At 42.2% G+C, this 26,171-nt stretch overlaps 3 protein-coding genes across 3 annotated transcripts; 1 reads left to right on the top strand and 2 right to left on the bottom strand.

Annotated features, from left to right (window-relative positions):
• The first annotated feature begins 409 nt into the window (after positions 1-409).
• Positions 410-13,770, top strand: cunh14orf180 (chromosome unknown C14orf180 homolog). The gene is made up of 9 exons (XM_034117984.1): positions 410-870; positions 1,619-1,649; positions 4,486-4,572; positions 6,143-6,263; positions 8,140-8,170; positions 8,283-8,391; positions 10,638-10,801; positions 10,946-11,078; positions 12,015-13,770. Exons 1-9 carry the CDS (start codon positions 718-720, stop codon positions 12,218-12,220), a joined length of 1,035 nt encoding a protein of 344 aa, XP_033973875.1. The 5' UTR covers positions 410-717; the 3' UTR covers positions 12,221-13,770.
• Positions 13,414-16,016, bottom strand: LOC117472714 (transmembrane protein 179). The gene is made up of 4 exons (XM_034118109.1): positions 15,677-16,016; positions 15,089-15,226; positions 14,917-14,995; positions 13,414-14,833 (listed from the first exon to the last, which is right to left on the bottom strand). The coding sequence occupies exons 1-4, from the start codon at positions 15,976-15,978 to the stop codon at positions 14,660-14,662; spliced, it is 693 nt and encodes a 230-aa protein (XP_033974000.1). The 5' UTR covers positions 15,979-16,016; the 3' UTR covers positions 13,414-14,659.
• Positions 16,017-18,668: 2,652 nt separating this feature from the next.
• Positions 18,669-26,040, bottom strand: LOC117477299. The gene is made up of 17 exons (XM_034123978.1): positions 25,923-26,040; positions 25,660-25,818; positions 25,492-25,573; positions 24,704-24,893; positions 24,412-24,555; positions 23,836-24,026; positions 23,623-23,758; positions 23,486-23,537; positions 23,264-23,405; positions 22,990-23,170; positions 22,584-22,899; positions 22,423-22,504; positions 22,225-22,328; positions 21,953-22,128; positions 21,418-21,841; positions 20,576-20,682; positions 18,669-19,178 (listed from the first exon to the last, which is right to left on the bottom strand). The coding sequence occupies exons 1-17, from the start codon at positions 26,038-26,040 to the stop codon at positions 19,071-19,073; spliced, it is 2,712 nt and encodes a 903-aa protein (XP_033979869.1). The 3' UTR covers positions 18,669-19,070.
• Positions 26,041-26,171: the final 131 nt, after the last annotated feature.

Below are 26,171 nucleotides of genomic sequence, written 5' to 3'. Positions count from 1 at the left end.
ACAAAAGCTTGCTTCATTCTGAGGTGATGTGAAACGTGCTCGCAAAGCATTTATTCTGTTTTGCTTGTTGGTGCATAGTTTCCATGCACTCATTTATAAATCATAAGTAGGGCAGTAAGACTTAAAGGGATTCTCTCACACACTGTAGATATACATAATGCACTGTTCTGTTAATCCAGGGGAAATTAGGTCAACAAACTGGATTTAGTCTCAGAACATGTCTACACTATATTTGTTTTTATCAATACCTACAGCTGTGTAATTTCCATTTACCAGGATTGGAGAGAGACCAAATGAGAAACACATGCTGGCAGAGCTACTGTACATGAGCAGAGCAGGGATTGGTCCATAGCTCTGTCACTCAAACAGCAAATGCTTCCCGACTTCCTCTGTCCTCCTTTCCTGGTGCAGCCTGGGAGGAGGGAGGGGAATGGATATTTTCTGTGTGAGCTGCCGGAGCTCCTTCAGCCTGCTCCTCACCACCTGTCCTTGACTTCCTGAGCTCCGACGAGACCGAGAGGAAGCTGTGCTGCTCACTCCTCCCTCTGCTTTCTCCCCGTCTGTGTTCATGTGAGCAGCTACATTTAAAAAAAATATTTCACTCTGTTTCTTTCTACCTGTGGTGCTTCAGTGGAGTGGCGGGGAGAGAGAGGAACGTCTGTCCTCGGCCGGTGGAGCTCTGATGGGAGGCGCTGCTGGCTCTGGCTGGGACTGGGGATGCTGACCGGGGGGAGGGAGGGCCTGTTTGAGCTGGGACAGCAGCTCCAGCAGCAGGGAGAGTCTCAGGCTGCCCTCCACTGCTTCCTCAGCTGCCTGTTGGGACTGACCCATGTGCAGAGCTTCAACTCTCTGCCCAACTGCCTACACCAGGTGAGCAAGAAGACTGAAGACTCCACACCAAATACACTCATAACATTTGTGTCACTCTGTCCCTTTCTTTGTCTTACACCCACCAACTTGTGTGTTCATTACATGCATTCACTAATCTACTGTATCAGCTTTTTACACAGCTGTATAGACACATTTGCACCACTTCTGCTGTCAAGCATCATAAATTATCCCACACCATGACACACAGGAGACATTCAACCTTGATTTCACCAACACCAATGTCAAATTTAACAGCACAGTCCGTCATGTGTCTCTGTGTTGACACTGTGAGAGCATTTACTAGAGCTAATAGTGTGCATGCTGCTAAATGAGGTATAGGACGCCGCACTCATATACAGTAACAGTGTGGTTTGACTGCTCACATTGTTAAAAATACTACAGTGCCTAGTTAATGTCCCATTTTGTGTGGGCTATGTTTTGCTATTTTTGGTTCACAGGCTTTGTAGCACTCTGTATCCAGGCCAAAGATTTAGCAGATTACACACTGGGGTCCTTTGTAAGGCAAGGTTACGATTTTAATTCTGTTTAGTAATGCTTGAAGGAATGTCCCTCATGTCAAAACAAAGCCTCTAAACCAGAACTTTGGAATGTGTTTCACCATGTTGATCAGTGCTGTGCAGAAAAGAAGGATTACTCGTTATGACAGCACATGACACCACACACGCACACAAGCAGGAATGATGTTGTAACTTGATAATTAACCATGTCCATTGTCTGGTCTTTACAGATCGCAGAACTCTTCATCACTGAAAAGAACTGTATCCTTTACTCAGGGAAAGACTCTCACCACATCATACACTTTTACTTTCACAAGGACCGTAAGTGTTAGCAAGCAGGCTAACTACACAGCTAACATTTCCTTGTTGTGAGGTGGACATGTAAAGGATTGTCTTTGGTGGGAGGCGTGGAAAATTCCAGCACAATGGAGGATGTAGCCCCTTTTTAGAGAAAGCAGTATAAACTGAGGGGTATAAATGGATGCCTGTGTGTGAGGTCATACTTACACATTTGTCCCAGAATGCCTTATGTTTTGTGTGCAGCTCAGGCTGTGTGTCTGTCTCTTAAGAGGATTTGTACGCTCTTATCTCTGCACAACAGAGTGGAAGAGCACTAATTAACCTGTTTCCGTTCTCTTCATCACAACTCACTGCTCCTATAAACTATAATAGAATAGGACATGGAGATAATAGAGGGGTGTTACGTGTCAGTATATATTACCTCCATGACTCTTCTCCCGGTTATTGAGACACTCCAACACTTAACTTGCCAGCTCAGGTTATCTACCTCAGCATGCATCTACCCCTTACTGTCCATTTTCCAAAATAGCTCGATTTGCTGAGCTTTACTTCATCAATAGCCATCAGTAGGCCCCGCACATAATGGTACTTAAGAGAGTTATCTACCATGACAGGGTTAAATCTTTTGACATACAGTCATTTATTATGTAGCATCATCAATAGTAATGGTTTCAAACTGTGGCGTTTTATGAATGTCAGAGTTACTTTGTTACATGGTTTTTACTTTTAGTGAAAGGTAACAGCCAGGAAATAGAATTATATTATTCATTAAGTAGGTCAGCAGCAGAGCGGACCAAATCTAAATAATTGAAACCCAAAAAGTATTTTAAGTACTACAATATGATATTTCCAATAGCATGAAACAGTAAGAACTACATCTAATTATATTGATAACACCAGTGTGTGCAGTGATTGAAAGTATGTAATCATTTTCAACTTTAACTTATTTTCAGTAGTTTTCTTTGGCATCAAAGTAACTGCAGCGGGGATGTTGTGTGCTTTTGAAATGGTCCTCTGGGGAAGGAGGTGAAGGGTCAGTGTGCTCAAACAGTGAAGATATGTGAACTTTAGAGTTTCACACAAATGTCTACGACAACAGGATGTACCGTGTCGCCTTACATTTTGTCTGTGGGGTCAAACTAATCTTCCAAATTAGGAAACAAACTCAATGTATATATGTGTGGCTTGATGTATCATTATCAGAGCTGGCAGTATCTACAAGTGACCTTTGTCTGAAGCCAAAAGCTCTTTTGGCTGCTGAGTGTTTACTGATATGCGTTTCTTAGGAAGCCAACCTAGCAATTAGAATTTAATCTCAGATAGAGGGGTGTATCAGATTAAAATCTGCTAATCAATATAGTAGTATCACAGTCAGTCACACTTGATCCTGTGATCTATAACTCTTCTGGCTAGAGATGATATTGTGCTTCATCTCAGTGCACCATTAGCAGAGCAGTGCTGCACGTGTGATGAGATGTGCCTTTAGAGATGCCAATGCTGATGCAAGTTCTTGTCGGGTTTTGGAGTGCAGTCCAATTACCAGCTCAGGGGAGGTTGTGTGTGTGTACGTGCATTTGGTGGAGCACATATTCCCCGGAGAGGATAGTGTGAGGTCTCTGTTGTGGTCCAGTCAGGCTAAAAATAGGAGGCAGAAGTAGTAGACTGACCTTTGATGATGGCTGCTCCCCTAATCCTCCCTCCCAGATGGTCCACTTCACACTCACATTATTGCCTGAAGCCAGGTGATCGCAGGAACTGGGGCAAGTACAATGCATCACCTATTATCCTGTGTTATATATCAGGATTTGCTTAAAACCATAACAAAAGTGTAGTATTGTATGCAAAAAGGAGTTTCACTTTATTTCCAAAAATGCTAGGTTTTCATACAGGTTGGAATATCATCTTTACTGTAATGTTCAGTAAACTTTTCACCATCCATCAACTTTTCTGGTATAATCAGATGCAAAACAATCTTTCCTTTTGATAACTGTCCTTTCCTTTGAATGGGGAGCATATCTAGAGTAGGTAACTGCACTTTGCCTCAGTTCTCCTGTTGGATCTTGTTCCTGTTGTTTTGGTTCAGTTGTGTGCCATTATTCTCCAGGTGCCAAAATAAAGTAAACCAGTGTTGTTCTTTTCACCTTTAAGAATTTCTAACCTTTAAAAGTAGAAACATAATGTCTATCTTTCCTATCTCAATATAAGAGTACTTTATATTGATGTATAATTGGCAAATAGTGTGAAAGTTAAACACCTAGAATGTAATTTATAGTGTTTTTCCCTCAGGAGATCTGGTGCTAAGTAGGACGTTTATACAGGCAGGGCTTTGTTTATTTGAAGCATTCTCCTTCTCATTGGTCTTTAAATTCACCTGACAAGCATCGGTGGTGTCATTTTACAGAGGGACGGACTCTCAGTACGCAGAATGCTTTGATAAAGTGAAGAGGCTCTATTTTTAGGACGCTTTTATAGAGAGTGGAAACAAAAAGTGGCATTCAGATCAATCAAGAGGATTCTGTACAAAACACCAATTCAAAAGACACTGAAATAGAAGGATAATATGATATGATACAAAGGGATGTAATCAGATACAACTACAGTATGAGATTTAACATTTGAAACTTGATATGCATCCACTTCAAATCACTACAAAAACCACAAACACCAGCTCTTGGTTACTCCACATTCTGTTTGTCTCGAGGGGTGAAAAAACAGCATGGAGCTTGGCTGGGTTTAACTGCAATAACCGACTAAAATCTATTGACATCCATGACTTATCCTTCACCTTTAAGAACAGATGAGAAGGCCCTGCAGTTCATCCAGGCGGAGAAAATGTTCTATGAGGTGGCATTGATCGAGCTCACGGCTCTTCAGGGGAGCACAGGCAAGTACTTTTGACAGGAAGATGTCGATGAATACTGTAGGTCCACATACAGCGTTGAATGTAATATACTACCATATCATGCAGCCTTGGTTAAATTATCTACTTTTGTGTTGGTAATGCTTTGTTTTCTTTATAGCCTTCTAGGAAGTTTCATATGAAATACATGATTATAGGTAAACTAGTAATAGTGTTAATTTTGTATTAATGATTTGATTCAAATGTAATGTTAAGCTATAGTGTAACCTAGATCCTTTTTGGTCAGTGCACATCAGATGAGCTGAATGTGTAAAGATGTGGCAACAGGCACGTATATCATTTAGTGTTGAAGAAGTAGGTTTAAGAATTGTGAATTCATATGTACTTGTGTTTAACTTGATTTTAAGGATGGTTTAAGCTTTTAATGTAACACCATTAATGTCAACGTATTACTCATGTAAACACTAAGTCACTATTATAACACCCAATCACAAACGTTCCTAATGAATATAATTTATTTGAAAATAACATGAAATATTTATTTTAATTTTGAGGCTGTTAGCAGATCAGCAGATGCACTGAGGCTGTTCATTGGCTGACAGTCTTCTTTTTTGTGGGCAGCTCTCCAAACAAACTGACCCAAATATAATGTATAGCCTATTACACAGTGTGCCTCTTCAACAGCTCACAAATATATTCTGTTAACTCATAAAGCCAATATGAAATGACATCCTCTTCCTGCCCAAGTCCATCTTTGTTTACAATATACATGGTGTAGCTTTAAGCGGACATTCACAGCGAGGCCGCTCATTCATCAGCTGCTGCTCCAGACGTCTGCTCTCTCTCTGTCTGCAGCTGAGGAAGCAGCGCAGTGTAGCGTGAGCACAGTGGAGGGGAACGGGAAAGACATTGCAGAAGACAAATGGCCACACATCTCATTAGTTGCTGTGTGTTGCTGTGGAATACTGAAAGCCTTGATTCAGCACTCACTTGGATTGAATTCTGTATGTCCAGAGGCACTGGCACTACGGCTGCATCTAACAATCTCTCTTCCTCTCACTGTTTTCTATCTCCTATGAACCCTTCTCTGTATCCCCACTGACCGCTCACATAATTGTAGTTTTGTAATGCAAACAAACCTTACCAGTTACAATGATTCATTTGCACTTCCTTTTTGCAAGGATTACACGCCAAACTCATTTCCACCTCCATTATTGTGAGTGTGTACAGTACACATGCTGTATGTTTGTAGTGTGTCACCGTGTGCCTGCGTGTGTCTCAGTGTTCTAGTGGGCGTGGTGACTGTTGTTTGACTCCCGTATCTGCTCTCTCCTGCCCTTATCTCTGCACTCTTGTCTCCAGTCCTCAGTTTGGCTCCACTCTGCTGTTCAGGCTTAGAGTCCACAGCAGTGCCAGACAGGCTGATAGCCAGGCCTTTTGGGCATTGTTCTCTTAATTCTGTGCCGTGTGAGAGGAGTAAAGAGATCACAGGACAGCTAGGAGAGAGGGATTGATAGTGTAAGGAGCAGAGGGAAAGACTAAGTGTTTAGCTGGCGGGCAAACGGTGACTCCATGCCCTGTGTTTGTGTAACAGGGCCTCAGGAGGAGGCTACACTGGGCTCTGCAGGATGGACGACCCCAGAGGAGCTGTCGGAGCAGGCCTCCCAGGCTCAGCACCTCGAACGGCTGGCCCAGCTCTGCATCATGAGCAAACAGTAGGTAAAACTGTGTCCTGCTGCAGCTTCTGTGGCGCAATTAATGAGGCGTTACATGTTCTGTGAGTTTAAGGACTCAGGGGGCTCATCAGGAGAGAATTTATAGTGAAATAAATTCACTTTTATGACTGTTTTACTACCAGTTCTATACTGTTAAAATACAGCATATATATATATTTTTTATATATATATATAAACATGTGTGTGAGTTGAATTGGAACATTCATTACTTTATAGTGCTGATTCAGTAGTAACAAATATTTGCATTTGTTTTATAACGGAAGAAGCAGCGGCAATAAAAAGCCCATTTGTTTATAAAGTCTAACCCTGAGCAAAGCTACAGCGTGCTGAAATAATCTTAAAATAAATAATTTACAGAATGACAGTAAAACAAATATTTGGGTCACTAGGGTAAATTTGTTTGGCAGTTTAACAAAGCCCCTTTAATGAATGTATCACTTATCTTTGATCGCAGTTATCTGTCGTGTGTGTCCCGAATTTCCATGTATGCGCATTCACCTCTCTCGTATGGACATTTCTCAAACTAGATAAACTCCGTCTCAAGGTCTTTTTTAGCTAGAGTTGAATTTCCCTGTAGATGGAGAAAAGAGACACCGCACTCTAACTGAGTGTTACAGAAGAAATAGCTAAACTGGATCTGGTGTCTCCTGTTGCAGGGGTACTTTGTTAGGCCGTAGCATGCACCCATTTTCTGAGCCTCTGTTGTCATTGTTGGAATTAGGCCATTTAACCTAACGGCCAGAGAGGGTGACAGAGGGTGGAAGGGCTGCTCAACGGAGGGCCGGTCACGCTGCTTCATTAATGAAAGGGACATACAGTAATTAAACTTACATGAGATTGTACTGATTGTGCATGGCTGTACCCAGAGGCTTTGGTTTCTGGCAAAAGCATAACAAGCTATTGGATTTTACTCTTTCATCTTTTCTTGCAGACTTGCCCTTTGGGGATTATAAAAGTTGTACAAAATGAGTAACATAAAATAAATCTAACCAGCTTTGGTTTTTCCAAGAGGGGAAATAGTCGTTATGTTTTACTACTATCATCATAAACCTCAGTCCCAATCTTTTTTTTGTGTGCAGACAGGAAGTTGTAATGAATCTTTCAGCAATGTCTTAGGAAGTCCTTTTGGCCGGCAAAGGGCGTTTCTGTCGTCGCTGATCAGATGTCTCCTGAAAAGGACGTTCTGAAGAAGTGCAAACTGACACCTGGCTATTACTAATTGAAGGAAAGTGTGGGTTTGGAGCAGCGAAGCTGACATCTGTCACACTAAACAGAGCTTGCTCTACGTCTATAGGTTGTGACGTGAGGGTGATGAATGTCCTTGGCTGACTTTCCATGGCAGATATGAGTGGAACAGCTGGCAGATTCTCAATGTACCACATCATGTTCATCAGCTTAGCACCAAGCACAAGAGTAGTGAAAGGGCACAAGTCAGTAAACAAACCCGTAAGCGCCATGCCTTCTGAAACTCACACTGGAGAATAGAAAGGGGCCGTCAGTACTGGCAGAAATAGAAGGTTTCCACTTCCTGCCGGAGGCGCCTGGGCACCTGCAGCCCTGCGCTCCGTGTCTAATCACAGCTCGCAGATGTTTAGATTTGTCATGCTGCTGAAACTGATACGCTCACCTGGCAAAGCAGCACGGGCCACTAGACTTTATTAAGGTCACGCACTGCTGTTGTTGTTTTCTTTGAATAGATTTGTGTTTAAATGGAAGAAGAATGTGCAGAGGTCATCTGATGATTCAGTGCCATTTTTAAGACACGTCTTGTGTTTTTAGTAGGTATAAAATATTGAACACCAGTGCCACCAAAAGAAAGTAGTCTATTTGTTTAATGGATTCCTTTTCCTTTCAGACCTCATCTCGCTTTAGAATACAGCGGTAAGGTATGTCCATCATTCTCTCTGCTTCATTTCTCCATTTCTGAGCAGATTAAATATTTTATAGCACTCTTTGTGTAGAATTCAAATCCCTGCTATCTCTTTATGAATGTTTCAGGCTGCAAAGATCCACCAGAGGGCTTTTGGTAATGACCACCCCATTACAGCCAGGAGCCTGGAGCTAATGGCCACCGTCTATGCAGAAATCGGCAAGACTGAATATTCAGGTAAACACTCACATGGGATGATTGGCACGAGAGGCACAGTTAATCCTGGCCTATGATCCTGACACAATGTTAACAGGGAAAGGCAAACATGGTTGTATGTTTTTCACAAAGAGTGGAGGACATCTCTCTCCACAGTGCATATTTAACATTCAGTCTGAGGGTGGATCCCTGCGTCTCGTGAGACATTACAAAACCAGAACAGTCAAGTTGACCTCAAGAACAAGTTATCTCCTCTCTGCGTTAGAGAGCAAACAGCACAGGGTTGGATGCAATTCAGTTACCCTTTTAACCATGTCAACTCGTGAAAATGTTAAATGAATAAACACACAAAGTCATGTCGGACACAAAAGTGCTTTTATGCAGAAGACAGTAGCTTTGTGGCAGTTTGAGGGCACAGTTGTGTTGTACAGTGTGTATGCTTGGCTTGCTTTAAGAGAGAGCAACACTCTCTGAACTCTGCGTTTTTGGGAAGACTGCTGCGGTGTGAAAAAGTAATATGCACAAACCAGCCTTGCTGTCGAGTCAGCTTTCAGAGGCGGTGGTGCTGAACAGCAGGACAGGAGTGTACAGCATATAAAGACAAAGATTTATAACACTCCTTGTTCACCTCAGATCATCATAAATGTGTTTGGTGAGATGGTGAGAGTGCCGGGTCAGATGTAGTTGTTGTTGCAGATCAGCACACACAGAGGTCTCTGTGTACTTTATGCAACCTTTTACTTTGTATTGTACACAGAGAAATCCTCTTTGACCCGCCCACTGTAAGAGGATTGAACCGGGGCATGTTTAAGTGGTTGCCGCATTTGTCCCTTGGACACTGTTCAGTGTAAAGTGGGTCATTCCCCCTCCCTCAGCTAAAAAACTATTTATATAAGTACAAATATTATGTCAGCTGTTGTGTAGCACTATGTGGTAGCGCTTTGAAACTGTGATGAGTGATTAGCCAAACTGCTAACTACCTAAGAGATTGAAAATTGTTAAGGTTTTTGTTTCACTCTATTTAAAGCAAGGCCCTCACACACACACACACACACACACAAATATATATATATATACTGTATGTCACAAAATACATAGCCCTGTATCATTCTTGACCCCCTCCTACCACCCTAATGATTTGCATACAGTCTCTTATAAAGGATGTTTACCTACCCTAAATATGGCCCACTTTACTTTACAAAAGTGGGAAATTGAGTGTCAATTATAATACCTTTTTGGAAGCGCATATTAAAGGTGGGGTAGGTAAGTTTGAGAAACCGGCTCGAGATACACTTTTTGTTATATTCCATGGAATGCTCTTAACATCCCGATAGCAATGAATATCTTAAGTGCTTTGACAAAAAATTCATTAAAAAATATCATCTGTGGAAGCCGTAATACTGTAAAGAGTACGACCAATCATTTTAGCCGGCCCGGCTAAAATAACTGGATGGCCTACCTGCCTGTCAGCCTTCCATCTGTGCACAAACGTACCTCGTGCCCTCATTGGTCATGTGCGCGTTCGTGTGTGTTGGAGGAGGGGCTCTGTAAGGAAGTGGCAGATTTTTTCCGGCTGTGTATTTTCAAATTCTAGCGCACTCGAGCTGGTTTCTCCAAAATTACCTACCCCACCTTTAACATGTGTACGTTTTATTATGATTATCAATATATGCAGTCTGAAGGGTGGTGCTGTTTACTTTTGTTGGCATCTTTCTGTATTTTCTTACATATAAAACAAAGTTTACGCTTGTTTCATTCTTTTATACAAAAAATATAAACGTACTGTACTTAAAGGCCTATCTGTCTGTGTCTCTCTCTGTCAATGAACCCTTCTCCATAGAAGCTATTCACTTGAAAATATTTCATCGTAATAGATTGACTTAACAGTTGATTAAGTCATGAAAGTGATTCATCAGCTAGAGTTGACAGACAAAATAATTAGTGGGGAAATGAGAAACTGCCAGACAAAACAATTCAGGATTATTGAGACGGAGGATCATTTTTACCTTCTTTTTACCTTTTGGGAAGTACATCGCTTCTGATGAGTTCAAGGCCTTTGCCTCATGTTTATAACTAGAAAGTACTAAGCTGCTCTCCGTCTGGCACTGATAAAGTTACCTGCCGTCTTTTCTAAGACACATTTGCATATTTACTTTTGTATGTTTTACCCCGCCTCACAGTCTGGCTTAAGAGCAGGCTGCAGACTCCTGTGTGAAGCAGACCTAGCTCACTACTGCTGTACTGTGTGGTCATGACTCTCTTGCTAGACTCCCTGGGTCAGTGTGTGTCTGCACTGTCCAAACGCTTCGCTGCTGCAGAGTCCATCAGAGACACCGTCAACTGTACTCCTCATTCCCACCGGGAGAAACACTCAGAGGTCCGCCAGAGGAAGGACACGCACCACCAACAGGAGGACGCACCGACACTTAAGGTAATGTAACGAGCAGCCATTTTCAGCAGTGTGACTCTGGGTTGTTTGTACAAGATGTGTTCCTTCCAGCTGTTTGATGCCGATCTTTGAAATGTATCAGGAGTTTGCAACGGGTATACTCATCCTCAGGTGTATCTGATGCAGGTCACCAATGGCAAAGTGCCCACCTCCATTCTAAAGAGGCCGTGTCCCAGCTACGGGTCAGACACTGAACCAAACCACAGACGGAAAGGCGAGCGGAGGGTCCGATTCAGGGAGCCAGAGACCACAGTACATGGTGAGTGAAATCACAAGTAAACAGTCCAACGGAACAGATGCTGCCCTCTGCTGCTTTTATACCTCAACCAAACTATTCCAGTGACTTATTTTCACCTTTACTTCCTTCAGCCTGGCCTTGTCAGCTAGTAAATGCATTTATACAGTTACAATAAAAATGGGAATCATATTGTTTAATTTTTTTTTTTTAAAGCGTACAGAGGAGCCCTCAATCAAAGTGCAACAGTAGTGTATGCCCTTCACTGAAAAAAGAAAGGACAAAATGATTTCCAACATCCTGAGATTGCATCGTAAACTATTGTCCTTTGGGGATTATGTACCATATAAAAATAACGTAATGCTGTAAGACCCCCAAACATGAGCAAGTGATTTACTCTTGGTAATTAATTATGCATGCAAATGAGGCACCTTGGAGTCTGCTCCAGAGAGATAGGAGAGTCTGCGAGGGCTCAGCAGCTGGTGTTCATCCCAGAGGTTAGCTCCTGTTGACTGACTGACTGGCCTCTTCTCTCTCGGCTTCACAGAAATACCTTACTGTTACTCCGTAGGGGGTAAGTTTGTCTGAAAATGTGAAGATTAACTATGTTAACGTGCATGACAAAATGGCAACCGCACACTTTTTATGTAAAGAAGAAGTCAACTAAATATGAGTATATGTATGTGTGAAAAAGGGATTTAAGTTGTTAGGTAATGGGTGTAAATCAAATGTCACTTATGATTAACGTTTGACTTTCCCCCTAAACAATGTTTGAAACACATTGAGCACCAGTTTGTGTGACAAGGCCTCCACTACACCCTAGTCACATTATATCATCCATTAAAAACGTCCCCTCTTGAGGTCTACAATGTGTTAGGTAAACAGGAATAAGAGGGTTCTGTGCATCTGGCAATTCAAATGCTCATTTACAAATCAAAATTGTACTTTTTGTTGTTGTAGCCTATGAGACGACAGCGTCCCGCCCCCACCTCGCCCTGTTCACCTGCCTCTTCCTGCTGATGTCCTGCCTGGGCGTGGCCATGTACTGCACAGACCGCCGGCGCCCTCAGAGAGTGTGTGAGGAGCTGGAGGCCGTGCTGGCTGTCTACCTGCTGCACATGAAGCAGCTGCTGTGGGGCTGCTGGATATGGCTGACTATGCAGTGACTGAGACCGACCACAGGTGGCGACATCGAGCCCCCTTTAATTTTTTCAGACCCTCTTTTTTCCTATCTCTGAAGGAGCCCGGGCCTACAAACACCTCAGCCTTTTTTTGCAAGGCTCTGAACGCTGTCAGTGACAAAGGGGGAAAATGTAATCCCAGAAATATGTAGCTTCCATGTCTGTATGTACATATGTGCTAAGGTGGTGGGCACGCCACTCCTTATTTAGCATATGGTTTTGAACATCTGCAATGTTGATGCTCACATATACAGTCACCCAAAACCATTCGATCTCTCAGTTTGAGTCACAGTCTATTATAGGTGAGTGAATGTTTCCATGGAATGCACATTTGTATTTTGTTACAATACACCATATTTGTATATCAGATATAACACAGAACTGAATGTGTGTATATATGGATCAATATACTAAGGACTATCACATTATTCAGCCTTGTAATTGCACATAAAAGAATGTAGACATGTTTGGAAACAGCTTTGAGTGGCACTTTTGCAGGAGGACGAGGATGGACACAGATGTGTGAACTGTTGGATAATGATCTGTGAGAATGGAACACAGGGCTTCATCATTTCACAGCACCAGGTTGAATGTCTAATAGAGGGAAAACGCCTCCTTTACAGACTGTCTGCTGTCCTGTATGACTGACTGTCTTCAGCTCCACTGAAGAGAAAATCTGCAGCACAATGTTATGATTCTCTCTCCTTATCTATCGTTGAAGAGAGTATACTCAAACTGAATGAATAATAATGCTTTTAACAGTGTTCCTCTTTATAACCGCTTTAATCCAACAAATTACCCTTGATCCTAAATGTTATTTATTCTTCTATACTGTATATCTGCATCTACACTTATATCCAACTTTCAATAATCTTTACTTTTTTTTACTTTTTGTTACCTATTGCATTTCTATTTAAAACACTGGTATTCAGGTTTTAACCGTGATGTCAAATGCTCACCAAGCTTTGGAGAAATACATGGTTAGACACATGTTTTCAAAACATTTAAAATCAATATATTTAATTTCTTTAATACTAATAAGAGGCTAAACACAGAAATATAGCAGAATCAGATTCTGTATGTTATTGTCCCCAAATTCAAGCCACACAAGCCACATGATAGAAGGGCACAGTGATGCACATCAGACCTCATTATGAGCAATAACACACATCTCACAGTTTCCAGTAAAACATGTCGCTTTATATAACAGGTTTCAGGGTTTGGAAGAAAAGCATCGGATTTTGGAGGTTTCACATTTGAATGTCAAAGCAATATTAGGCTAATAACGCCTGTATAGAAGAAACAAACACTCTCAACTCCGTACTGTCAGACTCAATTGTCAATAGCAATAAAATAGGCTATCCAGTAAACACATGTCCTGCATATGCACATTTAGCTTAGAAGCAGCATTTCATGGCTGTCTACATGTTTATGGTCACTTTGAAAGAAGTGCCTTTATGGAGGGTTTTCTTGGTTCCTACCGTTTTATGATTTCACTTGTTTTGAATAAAACTGTCATTGCCTATCAAGGTCAAGCAGGTGATGTGCTTTCTTCCTGTTATCCCTGCCAACAAGTAAGTGCGTGATGTGTATGTAAAAGGGAGAAAGATGCATGCGGGTACATTTGTGCGTCTACTCACAGTAACACAGTATATTGGTTTGTAGCCTATAAAGTGTGAAGAAGAGGCCCGAGTTACTATATGGCACAAATGTGATTTTTATCTCACATAGATTGCTAAAAGCATTTTTGGACCGGCTGCCCCATACCTAAATGTACTGAACTACAATTTGTCATTTTATGAAACACCTTTTGTCACTGCTGATAAAGGTTTGAATACGTTGCTACAGCACATATCCTTTTACTTTGCTGCCGCATGCAAAGACTTCTTCATTGAGATTCATTGCACATCCTACCAGATAAAATCCTTCCTTAGGAATACATTTATTGGTGTATAAAACAAAAATAACAACCCTCTACATCTAAAAACCACCACCCTATTAATTTGTCATGCATTTGGTCCATGCAGAACTTTCACAAAGACAACATGATCCACTGGCCAATCAGTCCAGCCATTAATAATGGGTTGCTAAATAGAAAAAACTGGAAGTACTGGAATTTCCATTATATGGGCTGAATACTGTGGGGGCTGAACTATGGTTGTTTGTGTTGAAGAGGAATGCAAGCACTGGACGAATAAGCTCAATAAGGCTAAATTCCTCAAGGATTAAACACCACTGGGAGATTTTTGGAGGGAAAATCAATTACCTTTGGAGAACAAAGCTAAAACCGGTTTGATTCAATTCATGATCAATGAGAGCGAAAGCCAATTTGATTGTCTACAGAGGCAAACATTGGTGTTTCTCATGGCATGAGGACTGCACGGATGAGTGTGAGCGAGTGTGTGTTGGTGTGTCCTCTGGTTTCTAGAGCAGGCCGCTCTTGAGGTCAGAGTTGCGGCGAGAGGAGCGGCCCAGCAGAAGGTCCTTCTCGTGGATCAGGCTGTCCAGAAGGTCCTCTTGTCTGTAGTTGTGGTAGACCTTAAGGAAGGCCATCACTGCGATCCCAAGCCAAGTGAGCCACGCAGCCCACAGGCCGAACTGGAGACAGAAGGAAATCATCGTAAATAACTAGAATTCAGGATGTGGTTATCTTTCCTGAAGGATATTAACCGTAGTCTTACCTGAGCTATAGCAAACTGGTCGTAGAAAGCTGAGTTGTCCAGGCCGAGTTCTAGATCAGTGTCCTGCAGGTCCTCACAACTAAAATATGACACACAAGCTGGTGTTGAGGACGACCGCTGCATTGTAAAAGGAAATGTTCTGAAACGTTGAGTTTGTGTACTGCTCTCTTACCTGCTGGGCATAGTCCCACCCTCTGTGACGGAGTCACACCACATGTTGAAACCAACACTGATGATGGTGCTGGACAGGAAGACTGTGAACACCACCAGGGAGCTGATCAGCAGGTTGAGGAATGCGTTAAAGATGGAGCTGCAGACAGGTAGAACAGAGGATAAAACTGAAACCCCTGATTTATGTTTACATTTATCAGGTCTATCACATGGCTTTATTTAGTTATCTGTGTTATAATGCCTTCCAGTCAGACGTGAACATTATGACCTAGCTTGCAAATACTGTATGTTAGCCACAGTAGGCAGTGACTTAGATGTTTCAAAGGCAACAGTGTATTGCCTCCATCTTTTTAATGGAGGACCACAATGACTAGTCCTTTTTATATACTCATTCTATCTATGGCATTCATCATAGCATAGCCTACATTACACGCAGTGCCAGAATAACACATATGGAAGGGCGTGGGAGATGGCCAAATAAAAACACTTCTACAATCTACATTGAGCCCTATGTGATGCAGCATGCCCTGAGCTTTTAATAGTGCTGTATTGAATTGTGTTGACGGAGCACAAGTGAACGGTCACTCACTCATCGTGTCCTTTGCACAGTAAGAAGAGCAGCCTCCATGCCTGCACTGCGGACATTATGAGGGACGATATCCCGACAAAAGTGATAAAGCTGCACGAGGACTCGGGTCCCCACTCCTCCACGATGAAGCGCTGCTTCGACACCGTGATGTTCTCGTTTTGCCACATTCCCCGTGTGAAGAGCAGGCATTTTCCTCCGAAATCCTCCGTGTTTTCAGACATAGGCACCACGGCGATGAAGCCGAAAACGAAGGCAAAAAAATAAAGGATGCATTGCCCGAAAATTAAATTATCGAGGGCCATTTTTCTATCTGCCTCTGCTGTTCTCTGCGTCCAAGAGAAACTGCGGCTGCGCAGTGGAGGCAGCGATGAGCGGAGCAGCATCCGACGCTCAGACTGCTGGGGGGGCCTCCAGGGGTCCACATCTGATCTGCATCCAGCTGTGGCGATCTTCACTGGTCCTCTCATTAACACAGATATTTAACACTTATATGACTCTAAATTCAAAGATTCTAAATGTTTAATATCATATCATATACACAACTTCAGTGTAGAGTGACAATACTATACTATGATAGTATTGTCAAAAATATAATGAAAAAGTCACAGTACAGTATGTTGAAAAAACGACATGGTAGTATATTATAGTATGTTGAAAGAACATGAAAAGAGTCATATTATAGTATGTTCAAAAAAGGTATATTTTAGTAGGCCTACATGGAAAATATCATGAAAAAGTCATAGTTAGGGTGATGAAAAATCATGGTAGTATACCGAAAAAAGTCAAATTATAGAATGTGGAAAATATCATGATAAACCTCATAATATAGTATTTCGAAAATATAATGCAATAAGTCGTATTATTGTATGGCTAAAATAAAAAAAATGTAAGTTATGATAAAGATTGTAAAAATATACAATGAAAAAAAGTTATATTTTAGTATGTCAAAAAGTCATATAGTATGTCATTAAAACAGTCATAATTAGGAATAGTATGACACAGTTTATCCTAGAATGTCATAAAGAAAAAGTCATAGTACAGTTTGTCATGACATTCAAAAGTTAAAGTATAATGTGTCATAAGAAAGGTCATAGTATATTATTGATTGATTGATTGATTGATTGATTGATTGAGAAAACAAAACGAAGTGACATTTACAACAACAGCATTAGCTACATAAACAGTCCCACATCTAGTGTTCGAAAAGGAGTGAGAACAAGTATAACTTAATCTCACCCCCTTGTCCCTAAATAAATTATGCCATTTAAAAAATCATATAGTGTTTATAATGTTTTCAATGAGAAACATAGGGTGTGCTGTTTAACATTTTAATAATGTACCCAAAATTCAGCATACATATTTGGTAATTATCTCCTATATTTAAAAGAAAATTCAAGATTGGAAAAAATTGCCATAGCGTACCATTTTCAGATATGTTTATTTAAGGTGTCCAGTGCAATCATGCCCTTGTACACACACACACACACACACACACACACACACACACACACACACACACACACACACACACACACACACACACACACACACACACACACACACACACACACACACACACACACACAGAGAGAGACTGTACTCAGAAATTAGAGTAATGGTTTGTTTATACATGGTGACAGTCCTTAAGGAAGGGCAGGTAGCTGTCACAGCCATCTGACACGCTTCACTGAGCCCATCTGGTGAGCTGGCCAAGGTGTCTCACCCCCCCTCCACCACCCAGCCTCACCGCCGCTCACAGTGCCCTCCAGTGGGCAAGGCCCCTGCATAGTCAAACCCTCTGTCTGATGTTCTTACCTCAATTATGTCCTTGGTGTAGTCCACAGATACTGCACAATGGGATGAAAATACCTTCAGATAAAAGGGAAGCAGCAAAGTGACCAGCTTCTTTACAGACTAGCATGCATTCAGTGTGCGCACCAAAACAAACATGAATGATTTGTGTGCATAGACATACACAAAGACAAGTATTTATATGAGAGCTTCCCAGACATTAGATGGTTATTTGTATCCATCATACAAAGTGCCGCATTTTGCATGCTCTCCCTTACACATGATTTATGTGTCATTTTGCTGCTCCACAGCTCTCTTTTTTCCATGATGTTATCAGCTCTCAGATTAGCTTGAGTCATTGCGTGTGCTTATGTGCGCGTGTGCTCTAGGTCTGCTTTTAGACATCATTAGGTATTGTAACTTATGTTTCATGCTCCTTATGCATTTTTCTCTGGCAGATCTTTATTCTGATATGACAAATTGTCCAGATGACTATTTCCTTATAATACATCAAGTTGCAGTTTAGACCTTTTTTTGTTGATGTATTACACTGCTTGTAACACAGCATTCTCTCCTTTTCTAATAGAAAATCAGAGCACATGGAGTGAACCATAACTATGCTGCCATGCTAATGTTCTGGCTAGACTTCAGACATCATCTGGTATCAGAGCTGTTGCCACACCTGCAAGGTCACAGAGTAAATCAGAATAACTCTATAAGGCATTCCTGCTTAACACAAACAGGAGATTACATGCACATCCACACACAGAACTCCGAACCACACTTTTAAATAATACAGCATGTGTGGGCTCGTGAACTGGCCACCCAGGGGAGACGCAGAGCACAAGTGTGTCAAGCTGAAATATGTGTTAAGTTATTCACCCCCAGAACAAGCTAACGTGGGAGGGAAGGAGTGAAGGAAGAGGATGCTAACCCAAATGCAGTCCCTTGGCTATGTGCAAATACGGGGAGCGATGGGCAGCAGAAAGCACTGGGAGGTCATCCATTTTTCATGAGATGCAATGGCAGCAAAGCAAACATCCTTTTTTCTAGAGGAAAAAAAACAGTCAAGAATCTTAAGTGCAGAATTATTTTCAAGGACACCACACTGCATTTTTTGTGAAGAGCATTTATGTTTAAAATGGACTAACATGGACCCTTGGGATCAGATAATACACATATACAATATAAGCCAACATTGTTCTTTTTTATTGGAGTTTTAATGAGTTAAATATTTAATAGTTTGTGTTTATCAATAATTCCTGAGAAATCCATTAATGAGTGTTTCTGACACGAGGTTTCACCGTGGAGGGAAAAGGGTGTGGCAGGACAATATCAGCGGGTGGGAAAGGTTGCTGATAGAAGCAGAAGCAACAGCCGTCAGATTATACTGACCCGCTGATTGATGAGGAAGGGGAGACGGATCACTTCAAGGTGAAAAGTCTATGCGGTGCTCACCAAGCCTGTCGGTTTCAGTCAGTTCATTTGGTGCAAGTTTATCCTTACATTACAATGTGAATCTGATCTGAATCAATACAAATGTTATAGACTTAGCAAATATATTCCATTCAGTTCATGTGTAAACTAGATGTGTTTTATGTCTTCACGCTCTCTTCACTCGTTTCCCTTTCCGTAGCGTTCTCCCACTTCTTATGGCACCTTGTGAAGCTTTCCCCAAACTGCTCCAACCCGCGGGCTCCTCTTTGTCTGCCTGTAACACGAAACAAAAGCAGAAAACAGACACAATTACAGCCTCATATCCTGGGCAGTGATGTGGATGGCCTGATGAAATATCCTGAACCCATTAATCTTTCCCCAGGGGGGCGCAGGAGAATGGGTGCACTGATTAAATGCTCCTAATAGAGGCCATTCATCTCCCCTCGGACCCTGAACGTTTCAACATCATCCAACACTACTCCCCGCCTCCGTCTGTGAAAATATTGGTATTTTCATAAAGACAGCAAAGTCGATAATATTTCACTCTGTGATATCTTTTTAAGCGGGTATGATCTCTTTGTGAGCTTTTTCCATTTGATCGATTACTTTGTTTTGAACACGGTGAATATCTCGTTTACAAGTTTGCCAAAACAATCATAATAAACAGTCACGCATGAGGTCATACGAGACGAGATCAGAATTTATAGCTAACACTAATTACTATGTTTAATATCCTGATTTTCTTATCTTTAGCCACTATGCCATTAAATAGATGATGGTTTGATCAGCCAGTAAGGGTTTGTCCTAAACTCATTTTCACACATTAGTCATTAATATCTGCCAATTAAGCAAATCCTACACGGCATCATTTCAAGCCAGGATGAACAATTAGATAACACGAGCAGCACTGCTTTCAACACAACCCCCTGGAAACACACTCACACTGAGAGTGCAAGTTAATGGGTGTAATGCATTCACTACAAACATGCACTGTACAACCAAAGTAGATTGGCCGTGATAAACACACACTGTTTGTACAGTGTATGCTACTCAGGCCTGAGGTATAATCATCATTAATTAACATGGCGTAAACGTTTCACCTGCCAAGCTCCATATGGTCCCCAAATCTCAACAAAAATAATTAGGTGACTGCATCCCAATCAAACAATTATCCAATCAACTTTCAGTAAAACAATTACATGGTCATATCTGTGCAATGATGTTACAGTGCTTGTTCAAGTCGATGCACAGCATTATAATTATTCAATATGAAGAGGTGACGACATCAGCTTCAGATATTATATTTTTGACAAATAATTCAATGTTTCTTTTAAGTCTGCACTTCAAGAAACAACACAATTGATTCATATCCCCTCAAATACAGCCTTCACATTTGGAAAATGACATCATTGTAAGCTGGGATCTTAAAGCAGCGGTGTTAATGCTTGAGGACAGGAGAAAGAGGGATGAAGGGTAGTAAAGAGGGCACCTGCTGGGTTGTGATGGAGCAAAATCCCCAGGGACCAGAAATGAGATCATCCAAATCAGAGCTGCTGTCAGGCTCCTTAACTGGAACAACAGTGACCCCTACTGTTCCCACTGGCTTACATCTCCTTATAATGAACACACCGCAGCCTCCATGTACAGCATGTATCATCAGAAGAAAAGTACCTGTTTGCCATCGCTGCAGTCGCCTTTCTTTTTTGCAGTGAAGTCCATGAAGTTAACCAGACTGTTGGAGTATGGTTGGCCCAGAACAAAAGAAGGCCTCTTATCCTCTGTGGATGAACAGAAACAAAAACATGAATATAATTATATAACATTAAAATGGTCTCTTTGTTCCTAATGATACTTCACCAGTTCTAATGATCCATTGCTGGAAACATCAGACTTCATCTGTGATCCAGAGGCTGCCTATTTGACACTATCCTTTTAATTGTATGCAACATTGCTCCACTCTCATGTCTTTAACCCTTGTCCCACTGACAAGGTTGGGGCATCAGCGAGGGGCAATAGGCCGTGGACCCCTGAGGTGATGAGCACAACGCGGCAGATGGAGGGAGGTCTGCCTGCAGTGGAAGACGGTATACACCCCCCATAGAAAGAGTGGGGGAGGGGGTTGAAGGGGTTGTTTTATGGATGACTGACTGCTTCAGCAAGGTTAAGGGAACCAATCTCTGACACTTCACTTCCTCACCAGTCCCCCTCTCCTCACAGCGCAGACCCCCTGCCTCTGCTACATGTACCTGTGTGCTGCACCATGATGTGAACAGCGGCCCCTCTGACATATAATTACATCCCGCCAGAACACAAACACAAATTATTCATGCTTAGACCAATGCTAGCAAGGACGTCAATGGGGTATTCAATTAGCACGTGTTAAATAAGAAGCTCTAAAAAAGACAACATGTTTCCTTATCTTTACAGACCCGTGTACACCATTTGGTTGTAAATGGTGGTATATGAATAGTAGTGTTTATTCCTAAGTATAAAGAAAATTGAAAATGCTTTACCTGATGTAAAAGTCGCTCCTGGTGCTTTAGTAGGTAGAAGGCTAGTGGAGGCTCTATGTGTTTCCAAATCTTCTTTCAAGCAAAGGCCCATTTTGTATTGTTCAAGCCAGGCTGAGGTGCTCTTGACATCCATCTGTAATTGGGCTTGGAGGGAGCACTCATTGGTGTTGTCAGAAGGAGCAGAGGTGGTTATGAGGTTGCAGATTATGCTGGGGGTCAGAGAGCTACCAGAGAAGTGAAGCTGTGAGGGGAACATTGAGCTGCACACAGGGGTGAGGAGGGAGAAGTCCCCTGAGCCTGTGGCTGCTGGATCCTCTGAGTGAAGGTCAGTCAGAAGGTCCTGAGTGGTTTCAGACAGAGCCCAAGAGAGGTCTTGATTGAAGTATGCAGCTGTTTCCTCTTGCTGGTCAGGCTCATATGTTTTCTGGTCACATACAGTGAAAAAGAATACACATGAAAAGCCCCATTTTGTAAAAAGGTATTGTAAAAATCAATCTACGGTATGTTTTTTAAATTAAAGAGAGTTATTGCATACCAGATTAACTTCCTTTTCCATGAAAAAGTCAGATATGTCTGCTTCACTAAAATTGAACATCTGTGAGGGCATGCAGTCTGATTGGTCCTCTTGGTTGAGTGACAACGCAGAGCTGCACAGATCAGTGACATCTGGGGGTCCATGAACTATGTCCTCTCCTCTGCCGGCCATTTTCTCTGCGGGTAAATGTTCATGCAGTGATGTGAACATTCAGTAAAGAACAATTTAGCTGGATATATTTTTTGTTGCTTCAGCTGGATAAACGTACACACCATAGTCAGGTGAGAGGAAGCTGTGACCCTCCACCGCAGACTCACAGAGCGAGGGTCCTGATTGGCTGACCTCATTGCTGTGGAACTCAGGAGGAAGATACAACCTGCAACTTGACCAAAGCAAACATATAACACTTTCATTGACTCGCCAGTGTTAAATGCACCATAAGCATATTGCAGGATAAGATGACCTCTGACCTTTCTTTTACAGGAACGTTCTCATCCATTGAAGGTCCTGAGGTCTCGCTGGATAAAACATGTGTCTTAATATCCTCTTGCCCTGAGAAAGAGTTTATTTTGATCTCATGAATGTCTCTCGAAGTGAATATAGTGCAAGTTAAATGTTTTCTAAAGCTTACCCTCGGAAGATAGAACCACAACGTCTTTTTTCAAGTTGTGGTAGAGCAGAAAAATGGGGTCTGTGGCGCCATCTGCTGTCATCTCAGGGCAATGTGGCAAAGACGTTGTGCTTTCTTCTTCTTCCTCCTCTTCGCTGCTTGGGTTCTCTCCATCAGTGAGGAGAGAGGAGATCCTCTGCAGAGTCACTGTACTTCTGTACTTGTAAGGACCGTCCCGCCTCAACAGAGGCAGTGAGCATGCTGAGGTGAAGGAGGAGATGTTCTCAGAGCTCAGATCCTCAGAAGAAGAAATGCTCTCTGGTGGTTCAGGCTGCTGCTGGGACAAGAAGAGATGTAAAGGGCAAGGATCATTAATTCTCAAAATCAATTATCTACTGTTGTGGTCATTTATCTCAGGGCCACTGACAATGCATTCATTAGAGGCAGGCTGTTTCTCTTCTGCTTCATCTGTATGTGCTGTCTGAACTGTTTCTTCTAACATGTCCAGTGGGGAGGGGCTGGGCGTGAGATGACGGAGAGCCTGGGTCGACAGAAACATCTCTCTGCTGTTCGATTTTCTCTCATTGTGCTCCGGCGACGCAACCTCACTGGAATAAAGATTATGGGGAAATGAGTTCTCCATGCAAATAAACATATTTTAAAGTGATTCAATATGTGATGTCAACACGCCATCTCAGTACCTTATCTTGGGGTGTAGCGTTCTCACTTCCGTCACAGCCTTTCTGAGCAGTCGTACTAGTTCCTCTGGGAGGACTGTGTTGACGCTCTGAGCCTGATACAGTTTGGCAGACAGCGGGCAGGGTGGCCTTTCTGCTGACATGTCTATTAGGGAAAAAATCGAGTTGTTAAATGTATTGCACTTCAATCTATCCATTTAAACTTCTATGTGTTTATCTGCATACCTTTCTTTATCAGTGGCAACCCTGTAGTCCCATTTACAATGTCCCCCTCACCCTGATTAAACGATGTAAGGGAAGATATGTCATTTCAAGGCCAAATATCTTTGGTGCATTTGCTGTATAAATTGATATTCACCTACATTGTATCCTGCAGGGATGCACTGTAAAGCTTCTGCACACAGACCCAATCCATTACATGCCTGGAGGAAGTACAGGACCACCTCATCGCTCTCTGTGTGGCCTCTCTTCAGCAGAGCCCAGGCTTCAGAGACACAACTGGGGAGCAGAGACATTGTCAGAAACACACAAAAGATAATAGCTAATGATATAGCCATCAGTGTACCATAATGCACCTGTTTTGAAGTAGCACATCTGCACATAGCTTCACATCCTCGACGCTCTCCATTGCAGGCCTGGTCCAGTGAAGGTACTTTAACGCCAGCTGAGGCTGCTTCCTGGTCAGCAGACAGCGGATGATGCAGCGATGCTGCCATGTGAGACATGGAGCAGCAGCCCGGGGGCTCAGCAGTAACTCCATGGAGGCCTGGGCAGGATGGTATATGACATAAAGTAGCAGAGACTGTCATTTAAAATGTTGTTTCTTAACATCTATGAGAAAACAATTTCCGTTGCGCATGTTTTTTGATAAATAAACTGGCACATCTCATCATCCATGAAAGCCTTCCCTCTTTCTAAAGAGAGGTATACTGCAATATTGTCCATAATGCTTGGCCCAGTGGAGCGTCATTACAATAATCATACAAGCTACTAAAGTGGTGCATTAGTGACACCTGCTGACCATTATGGGTGCAAAACCAAGGATGCTAATGTATTCGACAGGATGGTAACTGACCCAGTCAACAAAAATCAGATCAGTAACTCATCTTTTGTATGAAACCCTTTTGTAATGTAGCTTTTTGGTTATGTACCTTGATTTGTCCATGATCAAGCATCCAGAAGGCCCTGATTTGTTGGGAAAAGCAGAAAGGAATAGAGAAGGCGTGGCAGAAAGATTGGAGAAGGTCGTCTCTGCACTGCAGGAAGTTGGCTGTATCCAGGACAAAGTACATGAGCTGTGACACATGTAGGTTAAGAACTATATGACCTGAATCAAATACACTGTCTGTATACAATATGTGTCTAAAATAAAGCAGAACAGACTAAAATTGAAGAAAAACAAATGTACATTCGGCTTTCTTGATGCTATATTTGGAAGGATACAAGCGCTTGGACTGACATCTTGTCGATATGAGGCACCAACACGAGCTTGAGCAGAGACTGCAGATTAGGAGGGGGATAGCACTGGTCTGTGAAGTCTTCAGAAACCCAAATGCTTCCATGTTGTCTCTCTAGCTGGGTCACTATACCCTGTATCAATGACCTAAATCTTTCAATTTCTCCCTCTTTCCGTCTAATCAAAAAAGACAAGCAGAAAAAATGGAGGAGAGAAACTTCAGCTGGAGATAAAATAATAACAATGGCTCATAACTCCTTCTTTAAAGGGGACCTATCATGCAAAATGCACTTTTGTACGTCTTTTATACATGAATATGTGTCCCCGGTGTTCCAGGGAGCTCACCAAGTGTCAGAAAACACAACCCTCTCTATTTTCCTCCATACCCAAATCTCTAAAAAAGGGGCTGCAACGGATCTGATGAAAACTGATCCAGATTTGAACACTGTCCTGACGTCAGGACAGTGGCACTACGGCTATTGGGCCAACTCCACCAATCAGGAGGAGACAGCCACGGCCATTGCCGTTCGAAAGCGCTGGAGACGCTGTAGTACATATGCCAGGCCTGTAGATGGTGCTGTTCTCACTGAATCTGCCCTTGCAAAAACAGAGCTAAAAAATGTCAAATTGAGCAAAATGAGGCATGGCTAAAATGCATGATCTGTTTGGCATTTTGAAAAAAAAAAGTATAAATATGCCTTATATAGGTATGGTCCTACACTATATTATTCAAATATAGCATGATAGGTCCACTTTAAGTCAAATCATGAGTTACCCAGGTGTCTCGAGACAAGCTTTCCGTTGACTTTGAGCCATGTCCTTCCACATTTGGGAGATACGCCTCACCTCTTGAGCCTCTGACAAAAACAGCAGAAAAGCCTTTAGAGGCGTGATAGCAATTTATCACCTAAATGTAATGTAATGTGTGTGATCATATCTTTACCAGCGTACTTGGGTAGAAGTCCCATAATGCCCCACCACTGTACCAGCTGTCCTAGCCAGATGTGCTGCTTTAGGGCCCTGTGCTCTCGGTTCCAGCAGCCTCGTCTGACGTCTGAGGAGCCAGATGTATCCCTGCAGACCACACATGGGACGCCCACACCTAAACAAGAACATTTGATTCTATTAAGTTGACTACATTTACAGTGAAACATATCAACCAAACCACCATGCTGCTGTATGCTGTGTGTGTATTGGAGTGTGTACCATGCCAGAGGTGGGCTGAACCGAGCTGCTTCCTTGCCCACTGAGCCAGGGTGAGCAGATTCCTCAGTCTCTGCAGCAGCATGTGCACTCTGCTGAAAGTGCTGCGGTCCAGGAACATCCACAGGCCCTTGCAACGACTGAAACCTGTGGGAAGACACACGAGATTTTAAAGAAAAATAAATGTTGAACATTTAAATATGATTAAACGGCTTCCTTTATTTTTTGTGTACCCTTTGATTGTCTGTTTGT

This window comes from Trematomus bernacchii, unplaced genomic scaffold, assembly GCF_902827165.1.
Source record: "Trematomus bernacchii unplaced genomic scaffold, fTreBer1.1, whole genome shotgun sequence".
In the NCBI taxonomy this organism is placed as follows: domain Eukaryota; kingdom Metazoa; phylum Chordata; class Actinopteri; order Perciformes; family Nototheniidae; genus Trematomus; species Trematomus bernacchii.
The sequence above is the reverse complement of the archived record's forward strand: the minus strand, read 5'-3'. Positions and strand labels throughout refer to the sequence as shown.

Excerpts from the sequence above, each read along its gene's own strand:
- LOC117477299 (XM_034123978.1), bottom strand. The coding sequence starts at position 26,040 with ATGTTCCTGGACCGCAGCACTTTCAGCAGAGTGCACATGCTGCTGCAG. Across the intron at positions 25,819-25,922 it reads TTCAGCCCACCTCTGGCATG|GTGTGGGCGTCCCATGTGTG; the intron begins GTACACACTCCA and ends GTTCTTGTTTAG. Across the intron at positions 23,406-23,485 it reads GTTGCCACTGATAAAGAAAG|ACATGTCAGCAGAAAGGCCA; the intron begins GTATGCAGATAA and ends TTTCCCTAATAG.
- cunh14orf180 (XM_034117984.1), top strand. The coding sequence starts at position 718 with ATGCTGACCGGGGGGAGGGAGGGCCTGTTTGAGCTGGGACAGCAGCTC. Across the intron at positions 4,573-6,142 it reads GGCTCTTCAGGGGAGCACAG|GGCCTCAGGAGGAGGCTACA; the intron begins GCAAGTACTTTT and ends TTTGTGTAACAG. Across the intron at positions 11,079-12,014 it reads GCCAGAGACCACAGTACATG|CCTATGAGACGACAGCGTCC; the intron begins GTGAGTGAAATC and ends TTGTTGTTGTAG.
- LOC117472714 (XM_034118109.1), bottom strand. The coding sequence starts at position 15,978 with ATGGCCCTCGATAATTTAATTTTCGGGCAATGCATCCTTTATTTTTTT. Across the intron at positions 14,996-15,088 it reads GGTGGGACTATGCCCAGCAG|TTGTGAGGACCTGCAGGACA; the intron begins GTAAGAGAGCAG and ends GTCATATTTTAG. Across the intron at positions 14,834-14,916 it reads ACCAGTTTGCTATAGCTCAG|TTCGGCCTGTGGGCTGCGTG; the intron begins GTAAGACTACGG and ends TTCTGTCTCCAG.